General features: G+C 37.2%; 2 protein-coding genes across 2 annotated transcripts in view; both read left to right on the top strand.

The window, feature by feature from the left end:
* Positions 1-8003, top strand: part of LOC102294157 (adhesion G-protein coupled receptor G1) — an 18964-nt gene extending 10961 nt beyond the window's left edge. The window contains exons 6-14 of the mRNA XM_042214790.1: positions 225-352; positions 641-686; positions 802-896; positions 3519-3652; positions 3971-4239; positions 5979-6075; positions 6370-6499; positions 6667-6823; positions 7297-8003. Coding sequence (XP_042070724.1) covers positions 225-352; positions 641-686; positions 802-896; positions 3519-3652; positions 3971-4239; positions 5979-6075; positions 6370-6499; positions 6667-6823; positions 7297-7406 — 1166 coding nt within the window. The 3' untranslated portion in view covers positions 7407-8003. The remainder of the gene's footprint in view (positions 1-224; positions 353-640; positions 687-801; positions 897-3518; positions 3653-3970; positions 4240-5978; positions 6076-6369; positions 6500-6666; positions 6824-7296) is intronic.
* A 1009-nt stretch (positions 8004-9012) lies between these two features.
* The window catches only part of LOC102294450 (adhesion G-protein coupled receptor G2), a 16748-nt gene continuing 6076 nt past the window's right edge, over positions 9013-19684 (top strand). Inside the window, exon 1 of the mRNA XM_042214783.1 lies at positions 9013-9158. Coding sequence (XP_042070717.1) covers positions 9013-9158 — 146 coding nt within the window. The remainder of the gene's footprint in view (positions 9159-19684) is intronic.

The raw sequence follows: 19684 nt of genomic DNA, 5'->3' as shown, positions 1-19684 counted from the left end.
TTTGCAAAATGTAAATCAAAAATGTAAATAATACAGATTTAGAGATAACCAGGCAGGTACATCAGGAAATAATGTTTTTACTAAGATGTAAATGACTTTCACTACGCATTAACTGTCTCACTGAGTTGCTTTTTTTTCCTTTCAGACAGTCAGGACAGTGAGAAAATATTACATAAATTGTATTGGAGAAACAGTCAAACCAACTGACCAACGTTTTGCATTGTAGAGTGATCCTGGAGCCTTATTTGAAGTTTATGATAGACGAATGATAATCCTGAGTGTGAAGGGCAAGAACATATCGGGACTTCGGCAACCTGTCAACATCACCATGAAATTTAACCAGAATATAATTGTAATTACAATCTAATTGTTTATTCCACTATTTTTCTCAATAGTTTTATATCATTGTTATTTAACACAACACAAAATAACTGTGTATTTTGATGTATGAAAGATTACTGTAAAAATGTAGTATTTTAGAGAGAGTAATAATATTTAATCTAGTTAATATTTAGTTACATGTAAAAGTAGAAGTGTAGATTTTATCAGTAAACATAAGTAGAAATATATAGATGTGTAATATTAACCAGATATAAACATACATTTTGTTTGTTTCTTTCTTTCTTTCTTTTTGTCTTAGCAAACCCAGAGACCCTCCTGTCATTTCTTAAATTTTTCAACAAACAGTGAGTAACCAAGCATGACATTTCTCTGGTTTCACTCACCATTATAGATTTCTGAATGAGCTGATGTAATTGAAATGTGGCAGCATCTCATTCATCTCTTTGACTTTGACTTCAGATTTTAGTACAGATGGATGCCACACCATTTGGACACATGATCAGAGTAATGTCACATGTTCCTGTAACCATTTCACATACTTCGGTGTGCTCATGGTAGGATTGTTTGTTTGTTTGTGTTTCAGTATACAAAATGTCATGCCATATCTTGAGAACTAAGGAACCTTTCTTCAACAAAATACAGTCATAAAATTGCACAAAGAAGTTAATCCATCTCTTCATTTGCCATCTGCATCTTGGATTTCTATAAAATTTTCCATCCAATTTGCTCTAAAGTTGGCAGATCCATTTCTGGATGTAGTATGTGTAGTGTCATATTTGAGATCTATTGCTAAATTCAGCCCTGTGTTCTTTATAAACAGTGTTGGGACTAATGCGTTATTAAGTAACGCGTTACAGTAACTACGTTATTATTGTTGTAACAAGCACAGTAACTAGTTATTATGCCAAAATCAGGAACGTGTTAATCGTTACTGGGATTTAGATCGTTATTTGTTACTACGTGTGGTGGCATTGCGGAGCTTCCACAGATTCAGTAATATTAGCAAGGTGGCAGCCAGCAGGTGGATGAGGGAAAGGGGACGCAGGAGGAAGAGAGAGCCGAGGCGGCCGCCGGTCTGAGTGTCAGGTGAGCTGAACTTCAGGTAAGAAGTTATGACCTGCAGTCTATCTGGGTCAGATATAAACCAAGTTTAAGGGTAGTTTATTTTCATTATGCTGACTTTTTCATCCTCAGTACTAGGACAAGGAGTTTCTATACAGCTAGGTGGCGCTATGATGTTACTGAGCTGAAAAGGAACACAGTTTGTCCCGGACTTCAGCTACAATGAAAAAGACACAAAGCTGGAGTTATTCTGTGTCTTTGCTGCACAGCTGCCTCTTCTTCTCTCATCCTCTCCCCCTCCCTCTCCTGTTTCTACTTCAATCATGAAACTGATCAATGATCAGCTGATCGGCTTTTCTCTCTTGTTTGTTTATCGCCCACTTTGCGCCAGAAAGAGGAAACCAGCGGATGTCGCGCTAAACAACAGCAGCACGTTTAAGCTTGATCAGCTGTTGTTAGAATTTATTTAATATTAATTTCTAGTATCAGCTGATGTTTGCTGGAGCCACAGCTGTAAAGCTGCTGGTCATGATATCGGTTTGGATATGTGGTGAGAGGGAAACATGAAGATGAAAGCATATCCTCGTGTTGGTGTTGTTCCCAGATCATCATACTAAACGTTGTTCCAGGATCAACATTGCAAGTGACCAATCAGAATGTTGTGACGTCATACTTTTGCGACTTCGGGAAAAACCGGCGTAAAACAAAAAACTGTACTAAAGCTGCGTGAAACCGCCTCTGTCCGCCGATCAACGGACCCTGACCCTAACCCTAACCGTAACCCTTTAATAAACAGTAAGCAGAATTGATATTGTCCTTGCAACATTGGAATTTCATAAATGCACGAATGGCTTGGCGCGCAAAAGAATAACGTCACAACAATGTGATTGGTCACTTGCAATGTTGAACCTGGAACAACATTTTCATGATGGTCTGGGAACAACACCAACACGAGGATATCAGATCATCCAAGATGAAACCAGGAGATGTCCTTACTGAATCATCAGAGCTGAACAGGTGAGGGAGAAACAGGCTTACCTTATAGGTGACAAGAATGAGTTGAAGGGAAGTTCTGAACTGTTTCTGAGAGACAAATAACACCAGGATCATTTTCTATGTAGCTGACAGCTGGTAACTGTGCAGGGGCAGGTCTAGCAGAGTTTTGCCAAGGGGGCCAGGTAGGGCATTAACGGGGGGGAGGGCACAAAGAAATACCTTTCTTTCTTATTCTCATTTAAAATGTCTCGCTTTTAAAAAATAATTATCTGAATATTACAACAAATGATTGATAGATTGTTACATATATACCATGAAAACAGTGTACATCACTGTCACAACAGTGTTTGCTTTCATTCAAAGGCTTTATGGTTTTTCCTATAATGGTGGGCCGGTCTCTAGTCAAAACGCCCGGCCGATCTTTTGTCCCATCAATTTTTTTTTTTTGCTGGGAGTGTTAGAGCCCTATTAGTTAGGTTGTTTATTCTTTAAAATACCAGAATAGGGAGGATTGAGTAGGATTAAGTTTATTAGATTGATCAGTATTGCTGAACTATGAAATATTTTGGGTGCAGTGCATTTTTTGCTTACAGGTATAACAGAATAGCTTTAGTGTTTTTTTTTAACTTGAGTATGAACTTATACAAAAAGCAGCAAGATATTAAAAAAAAAATTTTTATTGATTAAAAAACACACTATATCGGATTCATATCGGTATCGGCAGATATCCAAATTTATGATATTGGTATCAGACATGAAAAAGTGGTATCGTGCCATCTCTAATAGAAATACACCATTATACAGTACACAAATCCTCTCTTGTTAAGCAAAAGACTGTAATTAACCTCCACAGCATACTTCTACCACTAGATGGCAGAAATGGCACAAAAAAAACAAAGACAGAAAAAACAGAGTAATTGTAAAGTTCCATGCAAAGTATTTAGAGATAGTAAAGGTAAACATCTGGTGAATTAAAAACTGTTAAATGTCATCTTAAAAAAAATGTACCATGAAGTTGAGGATTTGTATATCTTGTATATACAGGATGAGTAAAACTTAAAATATATCCGTCCTGCTAATAATGTGACAAGATAGCATGAATATGTATTTCTCTACAGGTTTCTGCTTCGTCTGGGGGGGATGCTGTTCTTTCAAAAAAAGACATGGAAATACTATCATACATTACAATAATTGGCTGTAGCTTTTCTCTTGTTGCCCTGGTCATCACCGTTTTACTTTTCATCACAAACAGGTAATTTATTCTTCTCTGGTTGTATTTTCCAAACTCTAATTATTTTTTCCCTTTTCAGGATCTGAAATGAGTAAATTCCACCTTGTATTTATTATTATTTACTATATATTTACTTCCATTTTCTGGCACATTTGTGCACCAATGTGTTTCTTTTTTTGCTCCTTCCCATTTTTTTTTCCTTTTTTGTCAATTTTTTCCCCACCATCTGTGTTTTGCAAAGGTCATCTTTTTTCATTCTTTTGTAAAATTTTAATATAAAGTTAAGATATGACCGATAGAAAGTTATTTACAACAAATCCCTTCTTCTCTGTCCAACAGGACACTCAGAGAAGATCTTTCTATGAACATCCACATCAATCTCGTCATCGCCCTGATCCTCCTCAACCTGCACTTCCTGCCCAGTCAGGCAGTGGCAGCACACCCCTCCACTTGGCTCTGTTTCTACATGGCTCTTGCCCTTCACTACTCCCTGTTGGCCACTTTCACCTGGATGGCCTTGGAGGGGTTCCACCTCTACCTTCTCCTAGTTAAAATCTTCAACATTTCTGTCAGCAGATACATTCTCAAACTCAGTGTGGTGGGATGGGGTAAGTGGAATCCTTCAAACAGGAAGCGGTGGTTATTAGCAGTGTTGGGCAAGTTACTTTGAAAAAGTAATTAATTATAGTTACTAGTTACTTCTTCAAAAATGTAACTGACTCAGTTACTGAGTTACAAGATCCTAAAAGTAATTAATTACATGAAAAGTAACTATTAAGTCACTTTAAAAAAAGGTTTAACCCTCTGGGGTCCAGGGTATAATTGGCCATTTTAAACCACTTTTGATTTTACCTCTACATTTAACCTTTAAAAACGATTTACTTTACTTTGTCTGGTATCATTCTTTTCAGCACAACCTCACGTCTGAATTTACAGTTGTGTTTTCATTTTGACATTCTGTATTAACACAGTTGATCTAAAATCAGACAAAAAAAACATAAAATCTGAGTAGAAAGTTACATTTTTTACTGCAGCAACCACAGACATGTTTAATGATCATATTTCAGAACTTTAAATGCAAATATAAATGATCAATTTTAAAATCCTTTGCACAAGTTTTGCCAACAACAAAGTTATCTGCTGCAATTTACCTTTTACCCTCTTTTAAAAAAAAAAAACATTTCAAACTGTTGACATAACAATCAGCTGTTCTGCATTAAATAAGATTCCACACAAATTATTTGTGCCACTCCAAAAAATAATTTCTGTCCACTATAAAGGAGAACATCACAGCCTGATACCTGCAGGTCTGACAGCAGCAGGTGTATCACTCCTGTTTTTTACCTGGCGCCTCATTGTTCTGACACACAACACAAAACTATCTACAACACTACACACTAACTACACAAGACAACACATTAACTACACACTCCAAACATGCTGAAGGTCACAAATCTCTCACATCTCAAAACTCGCTCTCTCTCGTTTTCTGCTGTTTCTCTCTCGCTCTTTCTCGCGGTCACTCCTTAAACTTCCCCCTCTTCCTAAACAACCAAATGTCATGTTGCCATATCATTTTTGATTGGTCGACATGGTGCATTTTTTCACCAACTGTTTTCTGTTTTATTTTTTGGTCATAAGCAGAGAGTGCTTGCTAGCGCTGTCCTTAGACAGTAAACGTGACGAAACTATTGAGGAAAAAACGCCGCGTATATATTGATTATCATGACTCTGGTTTTACGTGGCCTATCAACACAACTGGTATATATCACCTTGTTGCTTTGTCATCTTGAAGTGGTCATATGATTAGCTTACCACAATTACTTTATTCCTCCTTAGTCAAACAGCAGAACTCATGCGAAAGTTTGCCCCCTTATAGAATAGAATAGAATAGAATAGAATAGAATTCAACTTTATTGTCATTGCACATGCACAGGTACAGGGCAACGAAATGCAGTTTGCATGCATCCAGAAGTGCTTTAGCCGTGATATAGATATATTACAATATATGTAAGCTCCAGGTGTTGTGCCAAAAAGTGATTGTGATTGCCATCCGCCGGAGCGCGCACAGCTGCTGAAAGCTGTAGTGCCCAGATTACTTATGTGCGTTAAGCTGAACACAGCTTCAGCTGTCTGTTTGTTGAAAAATAGTAACGCAACAGCACAGCATTTTCTTGTTAGTAACCGTAACTGCGTTGTAACGATAGAAATAGTAATCAGTAATTAGATTACTTGTAACTTAAAAACGTAACGCCGTTAGTAACGCCGTTACTTGTGATGCCATTATTCGCATCACTGGTTATTAGTCAGCAAACTTCAGAGTGACTAATCAATTCTTGTGTTTCAGGTGTTCCTGCAGTGATTGTGTCAGTGGTGGTGATCATAGACAGAGGCTTTTATGGCCATGTCCTTCTAGACAAGTCAAACCATGATGACACTAAAATGTAAGGAAAACCTTTTAAAGGGTATGAAATTAGGAATTATAATTAATGTTGACTTATTAACTGTTTTGGATGTGTATTAGAAATTCAATATATATTTCAATGTTTTAAATTGTCTTGTACAGCACTTTGCTCAACGCTCCTGTTGTAATTAAATGTGCTATATAAATAAATAAACTATGAATTAACAAGTGGAAAAAAATATTAAGCAATGCTGAGACACTCAGTCATCTATATACACTCAACAAAAATATAAACGGGTAAGATGAAATCACTGTCTATTTCCTTTCTTTGTAGATGCTATATATCTAATGAAATAGTGAAGGTGGTCACTACTACTGGACTGTTCACCATGGTGTTCCTCTTTAACATGACCATGTTTATGGTGACAGTCAAGCGTGTTTTGAATGTTGGGTATAACAAAGAGGTATGAGTTATTCTTGCAATCTTTTTTAAATGAACATTAACCATTGATATTTCCAATAATTAGACACTGAAGAACAGCTTTTGTTCATACACAATTCAAGGCCTCTGTTAGCTTCAGATTGTCAATAACCTGCTGTGTCATATGTCATTGTGTATTTGACAAATTAGTTTGGGCAGCTTCACCATAAACAGGTCAGGAAAGCCATTTGCGCCCTGCTGGGTGTCAGCGTTCTGCTCGGGATTACTTGGGGCCTGGTTTTCTTCTCATTTGGTTACCTGACCACTGTTGCCCTCTACCTCTTCTGTGTTCTGAACTCCCTGCAAGGTCAGTATAGTTTGCTCCTATTCATTTATCTCACTTCTTTAACGACTTCGGTCACTGTGAGTGCTGAAGCTGGCATTTTAAAAACATGCATATGCAGCGCCAGGGTAACAATGCATTAAACAACAGCCATTTGGCTGCTGTTTATGCTATATATGGTAGTTTTTACAAAATCATATGTTGGGGTCTTATTTTAGGTTTATGAAACCTGTTTATGCTCATAAACAGTTAATAATAGGAACGTAAACTTTTTTATAGGCCAGTTTGGGAATGTTACAGTGTTGGGATTGAATGAGTGATGCATAATATTAATATACATCCTTATACTTGGAGCAGATTTTTGACATTACTGTTATATACTCTGTATGAAACAGTAATGTCTGAAAGAGTTGAATATCGGTTTCGTTTGCATGATTTGTACTTCTTGTACACAGCCTAAACCTATTTCACCGTTTCTCCCCCTGTATGCTGTGCAGGGTTCTTCATCTTCCTGTGGTTTGTGAAGTCACTGAGAAAGGGTAAAAGCTCTGCCCCTAAGATAAGCAGTGAAGCAACTTCCCCCAACAGAAAGCTTAACAAAAACTAACAGCTCAGGAACTGAGTTGTTGGAATTTTTGTCTGATATTATTATTTCTGCTTTAGGTTGTTTACAGCGACTGATTTTTAAATTATTTAAATGAATGTGATATTTGTGAAATTTTTAAAGGCACTATTTAAATGTTATGTTTGATGCTTTGTGATTATAACAGACTATACATCCAGTGTAAAATAGGGCACTTCTGGGAGTGAAAGTTATAAATGCTGATATGATGCATCTTCATTCATTTTGTGTGTGAACCAACTGCCATTGGTTTCAGTAGCCTGAGTAATTTTGATATTGTCATGCAGATTACACCATCACTGTTGTGTTTTGCTGTATACTTATATCCTATTTCATGTGATATTTGAAATATCTTTCCTATATCTTCTTATCACATATATAAAATAAAATATATGAATCCTTTCAATAAAATCATGTATATTTGAACCTCTATTTGCACACATTGTGAGTTGCATACATTCACATTTCACTAGAATCTGTGTTTATGAATGCAGACATATTGCTGCCTGATGTTTTGAACTATTGAACATGTAAAATTAACATTTCCAACTGCAGCTATAAAGACAGAACCTTCTTTAACAGGCTGAAATTTAAATATGACTGTTATGTAAGTGGCTAAAGTAAATAGCTTTTATCAAAAGATAGTCCAAGTTTAAACTATACTCTTTCTGTACACATCGGTGTTTCTGCCTCAGGTCATTGGTGTAGTTGATGATAGGGAGTTGGTTTAACCACATTCAGGTCTCTAAAAGCATCACTTACTCTAAAATTGTCCGGACATTAAACTCAACCTACGGTAACCAGATGCCAAGAAATAAAGCTCCTACAATAATACAGTAAACAGAGAAAAGCCCAACAATCATATGACACCCTATGAGCATAATAACTAATGATTAAATGCAGAGACGTGTATAAACACGTAGTGAATGAAAAGGGTGGCTGAAGAAAAACTCACTCACTGATGTGCTGTTTGAGTGAGTCAAGATATTTAACAGTAACAGCTTTGAAAGTTATAACACATGGTGACACAAGGTATATGTCAAGCTTTTATAAACACTGGAATAAGTGTCTATATGACTACCGCCCAGTAGCCCTCACCCCCATCATCACAAAGTGCTGCTAGTCCTAGCACACTTTAAATCCTGTCTCCCCCCCCACCCCACCCTGGACCCCCACCAATTTGCATACTGTCAGAACAGGAACTCAGAGGATGCAGTCTCCATCGCACTGCACTCTGTCCTATCACACCTGGACAACAACAACACCTATGCCAGAATGCTGTTTATAGACTTCAGTTCAGCATTCAATACAATCCTCTCCTCACAACTCATCAGGAAACTGACAGACCTGGGCATCAGTTCCCTCATGTGCAAATGGTTACTGGACTTCCTGACCAACTGCCCCCAACATATCCAGCTGGATAACTGCTGCTCATCTACAATCACAATGAACACCGGGGTACCACAAGGCTGTGTGATGAGCCCTTTCCTCTACTCCCTCTTCACCCACCACTGCAGACCTACCAGTGGTTTTAGCATCATCATTAAGTTTGCAGATGACACCACGGTGATTGGCCTCATCAAGGACAACGATGAGGGAGGAGGTGGATCGTCTGGCTGAGTGGTGCGACACAAACAACCTACTGCTTAACACTGAGAAGACCAAGGAGCTCATCGTGGACTACAGGAGGAATGCTGACCTACATCCACCCATCTACATTAAGGGGACGGAATGCATGTTAAATTCTAAATCTGCCTGTTCTCTTTCAGAAACCTGCCTGCAGAAAATTAACCTAAAGTATGTAATGCAAGGATGTCATCACTTTCAAGATGGAGAAAGCATAAAGTGACAATTATGAATCACTTAATATGATAAGGAGATTCTGCAGGTCATTAATCAATGTATAAAACTAAAATAAAATGTATTTTAGTGACACAGGACACAAACATGGAAGCAAGATGTATAATTAGAATTATTTATAACAATAAATTATTTCAATTTCTTTGACCATAAAGAATAACTAAATCCTTCAGGACAATGTCACATCAATGCACTGAACTCACTATGTTATCCCTCTAACAGAACCTCCACATGTTCTCACTGTAATTTCCCCCTCGTGAATGAATTTATGCTGCACTAATTTGAATGTTCGGGGGAAAATCAAACGCAGTACTCAAGCTGACTCACCTTTGTTTGAATGACGACTTGTAAGCGGTGACTCCACAGACAAGGTACAAAAATAAGTCAGGCTACGTCAATAGCGGTAGGTCTTCAGGGTTTCTACTCCACGGCCGTATTTCATACGGGTCCAAACCCCACCCTATCATGTGATTTCCTGTGGTCAGATGGCCCAGGATGTGAGTGGGTGTAAGGTGTCTAGGATGAGATCTCAGAACTGGATTATAGATGGCAGACATTTGGTGTCATAAAGCACCGCCTCTGTTCAAAGATGGTCGTTCACAGTGGACTTTCAGTCCTCTTTCAAAACATCTGTCTTCTCTGTCCAAAATGAACATTGGCATCCTCGAAAGAGTGACCTTTGACCTCTATATAAAGATGAACAGCTGTGTCTTGTCCCATTGAGGTGGCTCTTCTATGTTGTGCTATGTGTTTATAAAGCGGCTGTTTGGTTTTTCCAATGTAGAGGTCTGAGCATTCCTCGCTGCATTGCATAACACACACTATGTTACTAAGTTTTGTGTTTGGGAGTTTGTGTTTGAGATGAACCAGTTTTTGTCTAAATTTTTGGCTGGGTCTGAAGTACACTGGGAATTAGTGCTTAGAGAAGACTCTCCTGAGTTTCTGATATACAGTACCTGCTGCATAGGGGATGAGAATATTGTTCCTTTTGTCCTTCTGATCCTCCCTGGTTGAGTTTGATCTTCTTTTCTGTGCATCTTTGCTGATTTGATGAAAGCTCAATTGGCATAACCACATGTTTTAAGAGCATTCTTTATATGTGTGTGTTCTGTCTTTTTCCCTTCTGGTATGGCATTATTTTTGTGCTGCTCGCGTTCTCAACATTTCTGCCCGTGCGCGCTCAACTCTTTCTCTACACCGTTATATTTGTGCCACAAAACCAGCCAATCACAGACTTGGATGCAAAAAAACATGATTGTCTGTTTTGGTCTCCAGTGAGCTCGAAATGACGAAATGCATTATCCCAGAATACATTTCGTCCAAAACTCAAATGAGGCAGTGGCGGAAGAACACAGAGTGGCAGAGTTTGAAATATTACTCTTTCTGGGTCACAAAATAAACTTCTAAGATATTTTCATGCGAGAATGGTGCTGTGTAAACTTCAAATGTCTGCTCGATTTATCAAGACATCACATATTTACAAATGTGCTCTAATGTTTTCGGAGATGTGAAAGGGGCTGCTATTGTGTGTGTGTGTATGGATAATAGCAAACATTGAAATACATTTTTTGCATGCAGCAATGCATTTTGTTCACTCAAATTTAGCTTTTCTTCGCTCAAAATAAATTTCTCCTCAAAATGCAACACTTGCACCTGCTAATTTTTTTTTACATGGACTCTATTTTTTTTATACGTGCGGTCAGAGTGGCACAAAAATAATGCCATATTCTGGCTTACAGGGACTGGGCACTGGGCAGAAAACAAGATTGATTAAAAAGCTTGAGTGGAAGACTGCCCCAATTGGTTAAAGACAACCAATTGGTCACCCTAAATTCTATTTGTTGACACTAGTGAAAAACACAATGTACAAAACCAGGTTTATACATAGGATGTAAAGCTGTTTACAGAAATACCATGTGAGATAAAAATAATTCATTTTTTCTTTATTAAAATCTCCCAAGGGTGTTTTAACTTTAGTTTTTGTCTCAAAGTAAAAATAAATAAATACAAAGAAAATGAAAATTGTTGAACAGAAACTATAAAAAAACAAACACAATATTGCTGATCAAGGAGAAGAGAGAGCTTGTAAGCAGTTCTTCTGCACCAGCCTTTATAGGTGATGACATTCCTAATTTAGGAATTGCTCCCTAACATTGCATGCTCAGGCCTAAGGTGGGGTAGGCCAGGACTACAGTACTCCAAGTACTCAAAGTTTGTATCAGGTTACACTTCCTCTTTTTTCCCCAAGTGTTTTTTACATGTTGTTTTTGGCGTTTTTAATGAACAAGATTATATTCTCCAACATTAAAACAAACAAGGTCAGAGACTACATATGAAGTTTTTAAAAGTGCTGTAGCTATAGTCAAAATTAGATGCCTACCAACTTTGCATTGTAGTTGCACTATAAAAATATGATAATGAATAATAAAATAATATTTTGAGTTGTATTTTTGAGAACTGCTTTTGGAAAAGCATTCAGTAATTTCTATTGATTGTAGTGCACTGTTTAGATTTACAACTAAATGTAAACATGTGTCTTCATGAATCTCCTTTTTTTATTTGAATGATTCTATAACAGAGTAATACAGTTGTATTGTAGTGATTTTTAAATACTGCAATGAAGCGAATAAATATAACTTTGTGTAGTACTTTGGCGTTGATCAGTGAAGAAATATTTCAGTCATGTAAATTTCATTTTAAATGCTCTTAATAGAACATTATTATAAAACATAAAATAAAAGAGTTGGTCAACATTTTCACATTTCATTCTGACTGAAATATGCTACCAAACAGAAAGAGAATCACAGTGATGCAGAGGTTGTTTTTGTTTTTTCAGTAACAGACAAAATGTAAATTAATACACATTTATACAGGAACGTACGTACACCAGGAAATAACAACCATGACCTTTTTAATAAAATCTAAATAAAAAATGTCAAACCTGCTGAAATGAGTGTGTTTTGCAGAGTGTTTTTACCTCAAAATAAACAAGCACTAAAAAGACAAGAGCCTTTTCCCTTTTTAGCTCAAAGCCTTACATACGTGAAGGATAAATGGCAAACCAGGAGAGCAAACACAAAGGCTCAGAGTATTCAAAGAACTAAATGAACAAAACAATGAAAAAGGCTCATGGTACTCAATTACTCTACGTTATCGTGTTTTACTTACACTTTTCAGTTATAGTTGCTGACAATAAATAATATTGATTTGAATAATTAATGATTTTAGTACAAGATAGTGATGAGTATAGATACCTATTTCACAAATATTTTGATTCAGTTTTAAACAAAAATATTAAGTACATGCAAAGAAGGTATTCTGTGAACCACATACTGAATTTTTTGTCTGAGATAAATGTAAATAAATACCTTAATTTTACACAAACACATACGCTAACATTTCAGACGTTTATTTCAAATTATCAAACTCAAATAATTACTAAAAGGATACTCATAGATTTTATCAAGCTCACCCAACTTATATATAGTGATTATATAAGTTGGATGTTAATATATTTATAGTATATATATATTTATAGTGATTAAGCCTCTGAATTACTTTTTAGAGTGTGGAGTGTCAGCTTTTATTGAGCACATAATTTGCAATTTGTATATAAAAAATCATCAAAACAGCTTTATTTTATCATTTTAGCTGGTAGAAATGTCCTCCAAGGAGGTACTTTTTACTTTCTTACCTTGAGTACATTTCAGAGCCTGTACATTTTTACCTTTTCCTGAGTAAAGAAGTTAAATCAGTACTTCAACTTTTACTAGAGTATTTTTTAACACTAGTATCTTTACTTGCACTTAAGTAAAGAATTTCTGTACCTTTGCCACCACTGCAACATTGCAAGGAAGAAGGGTTAAAGCAAGATAGCAAGTTCTTATGCTGCTGCATCACTTTCATACAAATAAAACAAGACAAGAACGGGTTTCCAAAAACAGAACAAGAACAGGTTTCCGTAAACAGATAGTGCAGGGGTGGGTGGCATTTCCTTCTTCCCAGTGGAAAAAATATGTAAATTTACCAAATGTAGGGATTAGTACTAGAAGGAAGATAGGTACACCTGGAAGGCATAACCACAAAATTAACATGATTTTAATGTTGATAAAATGCAGTGTAACTAAAAACAGTGAGTGTTCTTATTTCCTTTAAACACAATAAAAGTATTGTAATCCAACCACGCTTTTTTGGGGGCAATCGTGGCTCAAGAGTTGGGAGTTCGCCTTGTAATCGGAAGGTTGCTGGTTCGAGCCCTGGCTCCAACACTCTCGGTCGTCGTGTCCTTGGGCAAGACAAGTTGCCTACTGGTGGTGGTCAGAGGGCCCGGTGGCGCCAGTGTCCGGCAGCCTCGCCTCTGTCAGTGCGCCCCAGGGTGGCTGTGGCTACAATGTAGCTTGCAATCACCAGTGTGTGAATGGGTGGATGACAGGCTGTGTAAAGCACTTTGGGGTCCTTAGGGAATAGAAAAGCGATATACAAATACAGGCCATTTACCATTTTCTGCTGCTGAGTCATTCTCAAACCAGCCAAGAGATATAATCTTTCCAGTGAGTCCTGGATCTGTCCCCGAAGGACATGCCCAAAACACTTGGCTAAGAGGTGTCCAGGAGGCATCCTAATCATATGCCCAAACCACTGCAATGTTAATAAATAAATATATTTTATTTACTCTGTATTATTTTATTCCTTTCCTATTCTGCCATGATGGTTGAGAGTCTGTACACCATAAAATCTATTAATCAAACCCTGTATCTCAGTAATTCAGAAAGTTCTTTCAAATAATTTCTCCTCATTGAAGTGTAGTTAACTGTAGCTTCCTCCTCTGTTGTAAAAGGTCCTAATTGCTTCACACTTTTTAACTTGTGAATATACTTTCACTGCTAAAAGTGTGTCAGTTCAGACAAGGCCTTTATGTAATGGACACGACTCACATTCTATCTGTATTTTTATACCATTTGTGGCTAAATGCTGAAAGGGAAGGTTTACACATAATCTACTTTATTCAATGTAGATTCAAAGCAAATGGTAACAGCAGAAATGCAGTTATTCACTATATGTAATATATTCTTGACCCTCTCACAAAATTCTCAATAATAGTTGATATAATTTTTTCGATGGCATTTCATAAAATCAAGTAAATTGTTTACCACCGCTAAAGTCCCACTGCAATGGCCTCCTTAACAAATACTGCAACTACACAGGCTACAGACTTGGATCCAAGATTTGTAAGTTCCTCTTCACTATTTTTTGTTTCATCTTTTTGTCTTGCCAATATGCTTTGACTCAATGGCATTTATTGTATCTTAACAAAACCTGAAATCACACTCAGAAATAATGGGTGTTACAACGTAACAACCATTATTGGGGTCCCTAAGGACCCCAAAGCGCTTTACACATCCAGTCATCCACCCATTCACACACACATTCACACAAATGTAGTAGCGTACTGGTATGGTAAACTGCATGGAGAATAAACTCCTTACATTCGGTATACCTGTAAGGACAAGTTGCTGAAACATGTAATAATAATGGATTGGATTTATATAGCGCTTTTCAAGGCACCCAAAGTGCTTTACAATACCACTATTCATTCACTCTCACATTCACACACTGGTGGAGGCAGCTACAGTTGTAGTCACACCTGCCCTGGGGCAGACTGACAGAAGCGAGGCTGCCATATCGTGCCATCGGCCCCTCTGGCCAACACCAGTAGGGTAAAGGACACAACGACCAGGACAGAGAGCCCGGGGATCGAACCGGCAACCTTCCAGTTACAGATGTGCTTCCCAACCCCCTGAGCCACAGTCGCCACCTAAATATCTAAATATATGTAAATATCTCCAAACCAAGTCATTTATCCTGCATCCACTCTTGTGTTGGGAATTCCAGCAGGACGTACAGCTATATAAAATCTATACAGTTTCTGCATAACTAACTGAATAGATTCAAATTTCATTTAATATTTTAATCATATTAGTCTGTATGTGATACGGAGTTAGTGGCAAAAGAGGAGTGGGAGTAGATTTAGCTTTCTATCAGGTTATGCTTCCTCTTTCTGTGTCAGAATGTTATTTACATGCGGTTTTCTCATTCCATGATCCTATTCAAAGCCAGGAAGAATATTTATTTGCTTTTTTCCTGCAGTTACATCAACTCATCTCTTTTCAGATTGTTTTCTTTCTCAGCAACATGCAGAGGTAGGATTGTGATCTTAATCATTTTATTATGTAGTTTTTTTTTTTGTTAAAGATGAGAAATAATAGTGCTGGTTTTTGTTCTAAACTTCACAGGATGAAGTGGTCAGCAGTCTGGTGGTTGGTGCTTTTTGTTTCTCTGGACATGCTCTCTCAGAATTGTGTTTCAGAAATTGGCACCTGTGCAGCCTGTGCTAAAAAGTGTGGTGAAAACATGAGTAAGTGCGCACATGTTTTTCTTTAACATTTTCTTGACAGTTATATTAAGAAGTTATAAAAATTGCCATACCTTTTTATCATAATACAGGTTGCTATAAATACCTTGAATCCAGTAACGGTGTATGGCAAATAGAGACACACCATCAGGATTTCCATAAAGCTGTATTGCCACAGTTTGACAATGACAATATTCCTGTGGGTGTTCTGTGGTGTATGATACTGGGATGTAGTAGAGGCATCTGCGGTGCAGCTGTTGATAGTTCTTGCTCCAGTGCATGTGGATTCTCAATCAGATCGAGGTCTTAGGATTTTGGTTTCAGATCAACATTTTGAGGTCTTTTTTGGGTTCTTCAAGTTGTTATTCAGTAGTTTGGGGATTTGATGTGTTTTTCTGTCTTTAATCTAATAAACTTTAGAAAGCAGAGGTAACCAAACTGTTTAAGAGTAAAGTGAGATCTTCAACTTAATGTGTTGCTTAGTTATTCCTTGTATGTGAGAAGAGGGATTGTATTAAACAAGGAGCCAATAAACAGAAGGATATATGGGAGAAATATGGTCTTTCTTTCTAGTCCCTGTCAGTACTCTCACCGCAGTCTTATGGCTCAACTGAAGGTGTTACATACTGATGGAAGGTGATGTTCGTCCAGGTGCACATTGGGGTGTATCACTCTAAAACACAGCAGTTCTGTGTCACTGCCGGCTTCTATTACTGCCCTGCATTACTTTTGTAAGGCATTACTTGTAATGAACCTTTGGTAATCAGTTTTTGGTAAGCAGGATAACTAATAGACAATAAAATAAAAAGTTCATAACATATGTACTTTATATGTAGCCTGGTCTCTACCAAAACATTTATAATAACATTTACTGCACTATGATGTCAAATTATTGTCACAACAACAAAAGCAAGGTGATGTGTGGGGGCACAACCACATTAAAACAGCTTCACCAATAATTCTGAAAACCGTTTTTAACGTTTCAAATACTCAGGCTGCCACAAAGGTATTTCAGGAAGGTTCGGGAAGATTTTAATGTTAATGTGCTTCAGCATTTGTTCGTGGCGTTCCAAGATTGCTTCCGGGGTGAGGACGGGCTGCGGGGGGTGTTGAGTCCGCTGAGTCCGTGCTGGCTGGATCGTTATTGTGTTATTGTTCAACAGGGAGGACTCAAGCGCGGGACTCCAAAATCCGCTGTACAGAATAATTTATTTACAGAATCCACCTTGTGTCTTTACAGGCAGTGCAAGGCAGTGCTATATACAATTAAGTCAGGGACGGGGCTCAAGGGAAATCCAAGGGGTTAGTCACGTGGTGTCCAGGGGTCCAGGTTTTAGATCTCACCCTGAGTAGGCACACCTGAATCACATGATTAGTTCATTACCAGGCCTCTGGAGAACTTCAAGACATGTTGAGAAGGTAATTTATCCATTTAAATCAGCTGTGATGGATCAAGGACTCATCTAAAACCTGCAGGGACACCGGCCCTCGTGGATTGGGATTGGGGACCCCTGAGTTACACAGTTCACTTTCAAACACTTGACTTAGCCTAGCTGTAGACTTCACTTTCATTAACGCGTGGCAGACAACAATCCAGCGAAGAACAGCAGTCACCTCCTGGCTTAAATGCATGCCACCCTGATTAGGCTCAGGTGTTTCCTCTCACCGAGAGCGTGGGCCGAGGGCGTGAACCTACAAAGAGTTCCGCCCCGGCGATAGAGAAGAGGTGAGAGAGAGAGAGTGGACGTTTGGAAAGAAAGATAGAAAAAACCTCTGATCAGCTGGACGCTGATTCCCCTGGCCGTGACAGGTATTAATGGGTAAGAAAATAAAGTAATAAAGTTACATATTATAATTTTAAATGTTTAATTGATCAGAGAAATCCAAAGACAAAAAACGTTAGACCCTACTACTAAACTCATACAGAGGCCCAAGGGATCGTGGGAATCATAGAATCATGATGTCATTTTTCTGAAGAACTGATTGTTCACTAAGTGGTGATTTGAACCTTTTGAAAATCTAGAACATGTAGTGATGACACATGTAGAAAATTGTGTATGATCCTAAATTGTTTCCGTAAATTAAAAGCTTTCAATATCTTCTCTCTGATATTTTTTGCAAATCACTTTTTTATATAATCTGTGGCATAAAATGATGGTAGAATAAACAATTTTTTTTGTGAACTGAATCTTTAATACCATTGAATATGTGGTACCTTTAATTGACCTTTTAAGCTTAGTATGATATGTTTTCTTTATTCCTTTAACAGCTAGCTGCTGTTTTCAGAATGTGTGGAACCCTGTGCAAAATGGCACCAAAGAAGACCCCATTAAGTAAATGTTTGCATTTTTTGGTCATATTTATGCTTGTCTGAATATTTCTGTTTCTGTTTGTTTATGACTGATTTCTTAGTCTTTGATCAAGCATGTATATCAGAGCCAAACGTAAAGAATTTGCTGAGAATTAAGATTAAAATCACGTTCAAGATACGTATTCTGTGATGCGTAAATACTCAAAAGATGCAAATACAAAGGATTCATGTTAATATTTTCTTCTTTATCTCCCCCTCTCCCTACAAGAACATTGGAAATCCTAGAAAATATTCTTGAGCAAACAAAAGTGGAAGGGGCCATATCAATGCATTTCCCTGATTTAGTTGTTCTCCTGTTCAAACCCAATCGTACCTCTGACAACCTTGAAATTTTCGCCAGTGACAGTGAGGTATGAAAGAAAAAATAATACAAAATACACATAATAAAATATAATGATTTTGACATAATACATATGTTGATCCATGATTTTGTATTAAGCCCAATTAACATTGTTCTTGTGCAGCTCTAATGCCTTTGTTGTGCAGAATAATTTTTAGCAAAAATCTTCACATCATCATATCACAGATACATTGCCATGAAATTTTGTTAGAATGAATTTAATAATTTTTAATAAATAATAATTATAAAATAATAATAATTTAATAAATGTTCGGATAATCCACCTTTTCCTCTAGCATGACTGTCAGGTCACTGTTTGTCATGCAAACACAACCTAAAAAATCGATCTCATCACTCTCAGCTGAAGTATTCACATGCAATGCTTCTCTATCTTTCAATAATATAGGCAGAATTGACGCCAGTCACCAACAGGAGAGTACACGTTCGACTACCAAGAGAAGTTGGAAGAGGGGGGAACAAGATTATCTTTTCCATGCTTAAGTTTGCTGAAACAGCCAGCGTGAGAGACTATACTTTGTTATGTATTATAAAAAAGACATGAGCAAATAGTCCTACCCATGTATACTTACTATGTAAATTTAAACTCCCACTTACTTTGGTTTGGCCAGTAAGATTTTTTAGCAAAAATATAATGTTAATATTAACTTACATTAGCGTTTTTGGTATTGCCTTACTTGGTTTTTGAACATGATTAGTTTTAAAACTGGAATTATCTTTTAATGTGGTTTAGTTTATAGCTCATGTTTGCAGTTCTCCTATACATCCAAATACACTGATTAGGGGGGAAAAAACTCCACCATATAGCACCTTTACTTTCTTTTAACCACATGAGAACAAACCACATCAAATTGAATGAATAAAAGTCAATTTATTAAAAAATTCTGAATATTGGATCAGCATTTTTGTTGCAATTTTTTTTATTTAACTTTAGCAAGCTAATAAATCTACTAAAAGACAACTTATCAAACTACATAGACACAACTTGCAGGTTTAGTACAATGAAGTTTATTTACAATTAATGTTGCACAAAAAACAGAATATGTCCACAAACACAGACAGACTGATAGAGAAAAGAGGGGAGAAATGGTAGACAGCAAAGCAAGTAAAGAAAAACTTTCTACAAGCCAACTTGATGAACTTGTGTTGTATTGCAGAGCATGGTTGGAACCTTCCATGAAGTTTATGATCAACGACTGGTTGGCCTAAGTGTGCAGGGCAAGAAAATATCAGGACTACAAGAGCGCTTCAACATCACTATG

This window comes from Haplochromis burtoni, unplaced genomic scaffold (assembly GCF_018398535.1).
Source record: "Haplochromis burtoni strain Fernald_Lab_line unplaced genomic scaffold, NCSU_Asbu1 Contig_610, whole genome shotgun sequence".
NCBI lineage: Eukaryota > Metazoa > Chordata > Actinopteri > Cichliformes > Cichlidae > Haplochromis > Haplochromis burtoni.
This window is presented reverse-complemented; position numbering and strand designations above follow the sequence as displayed.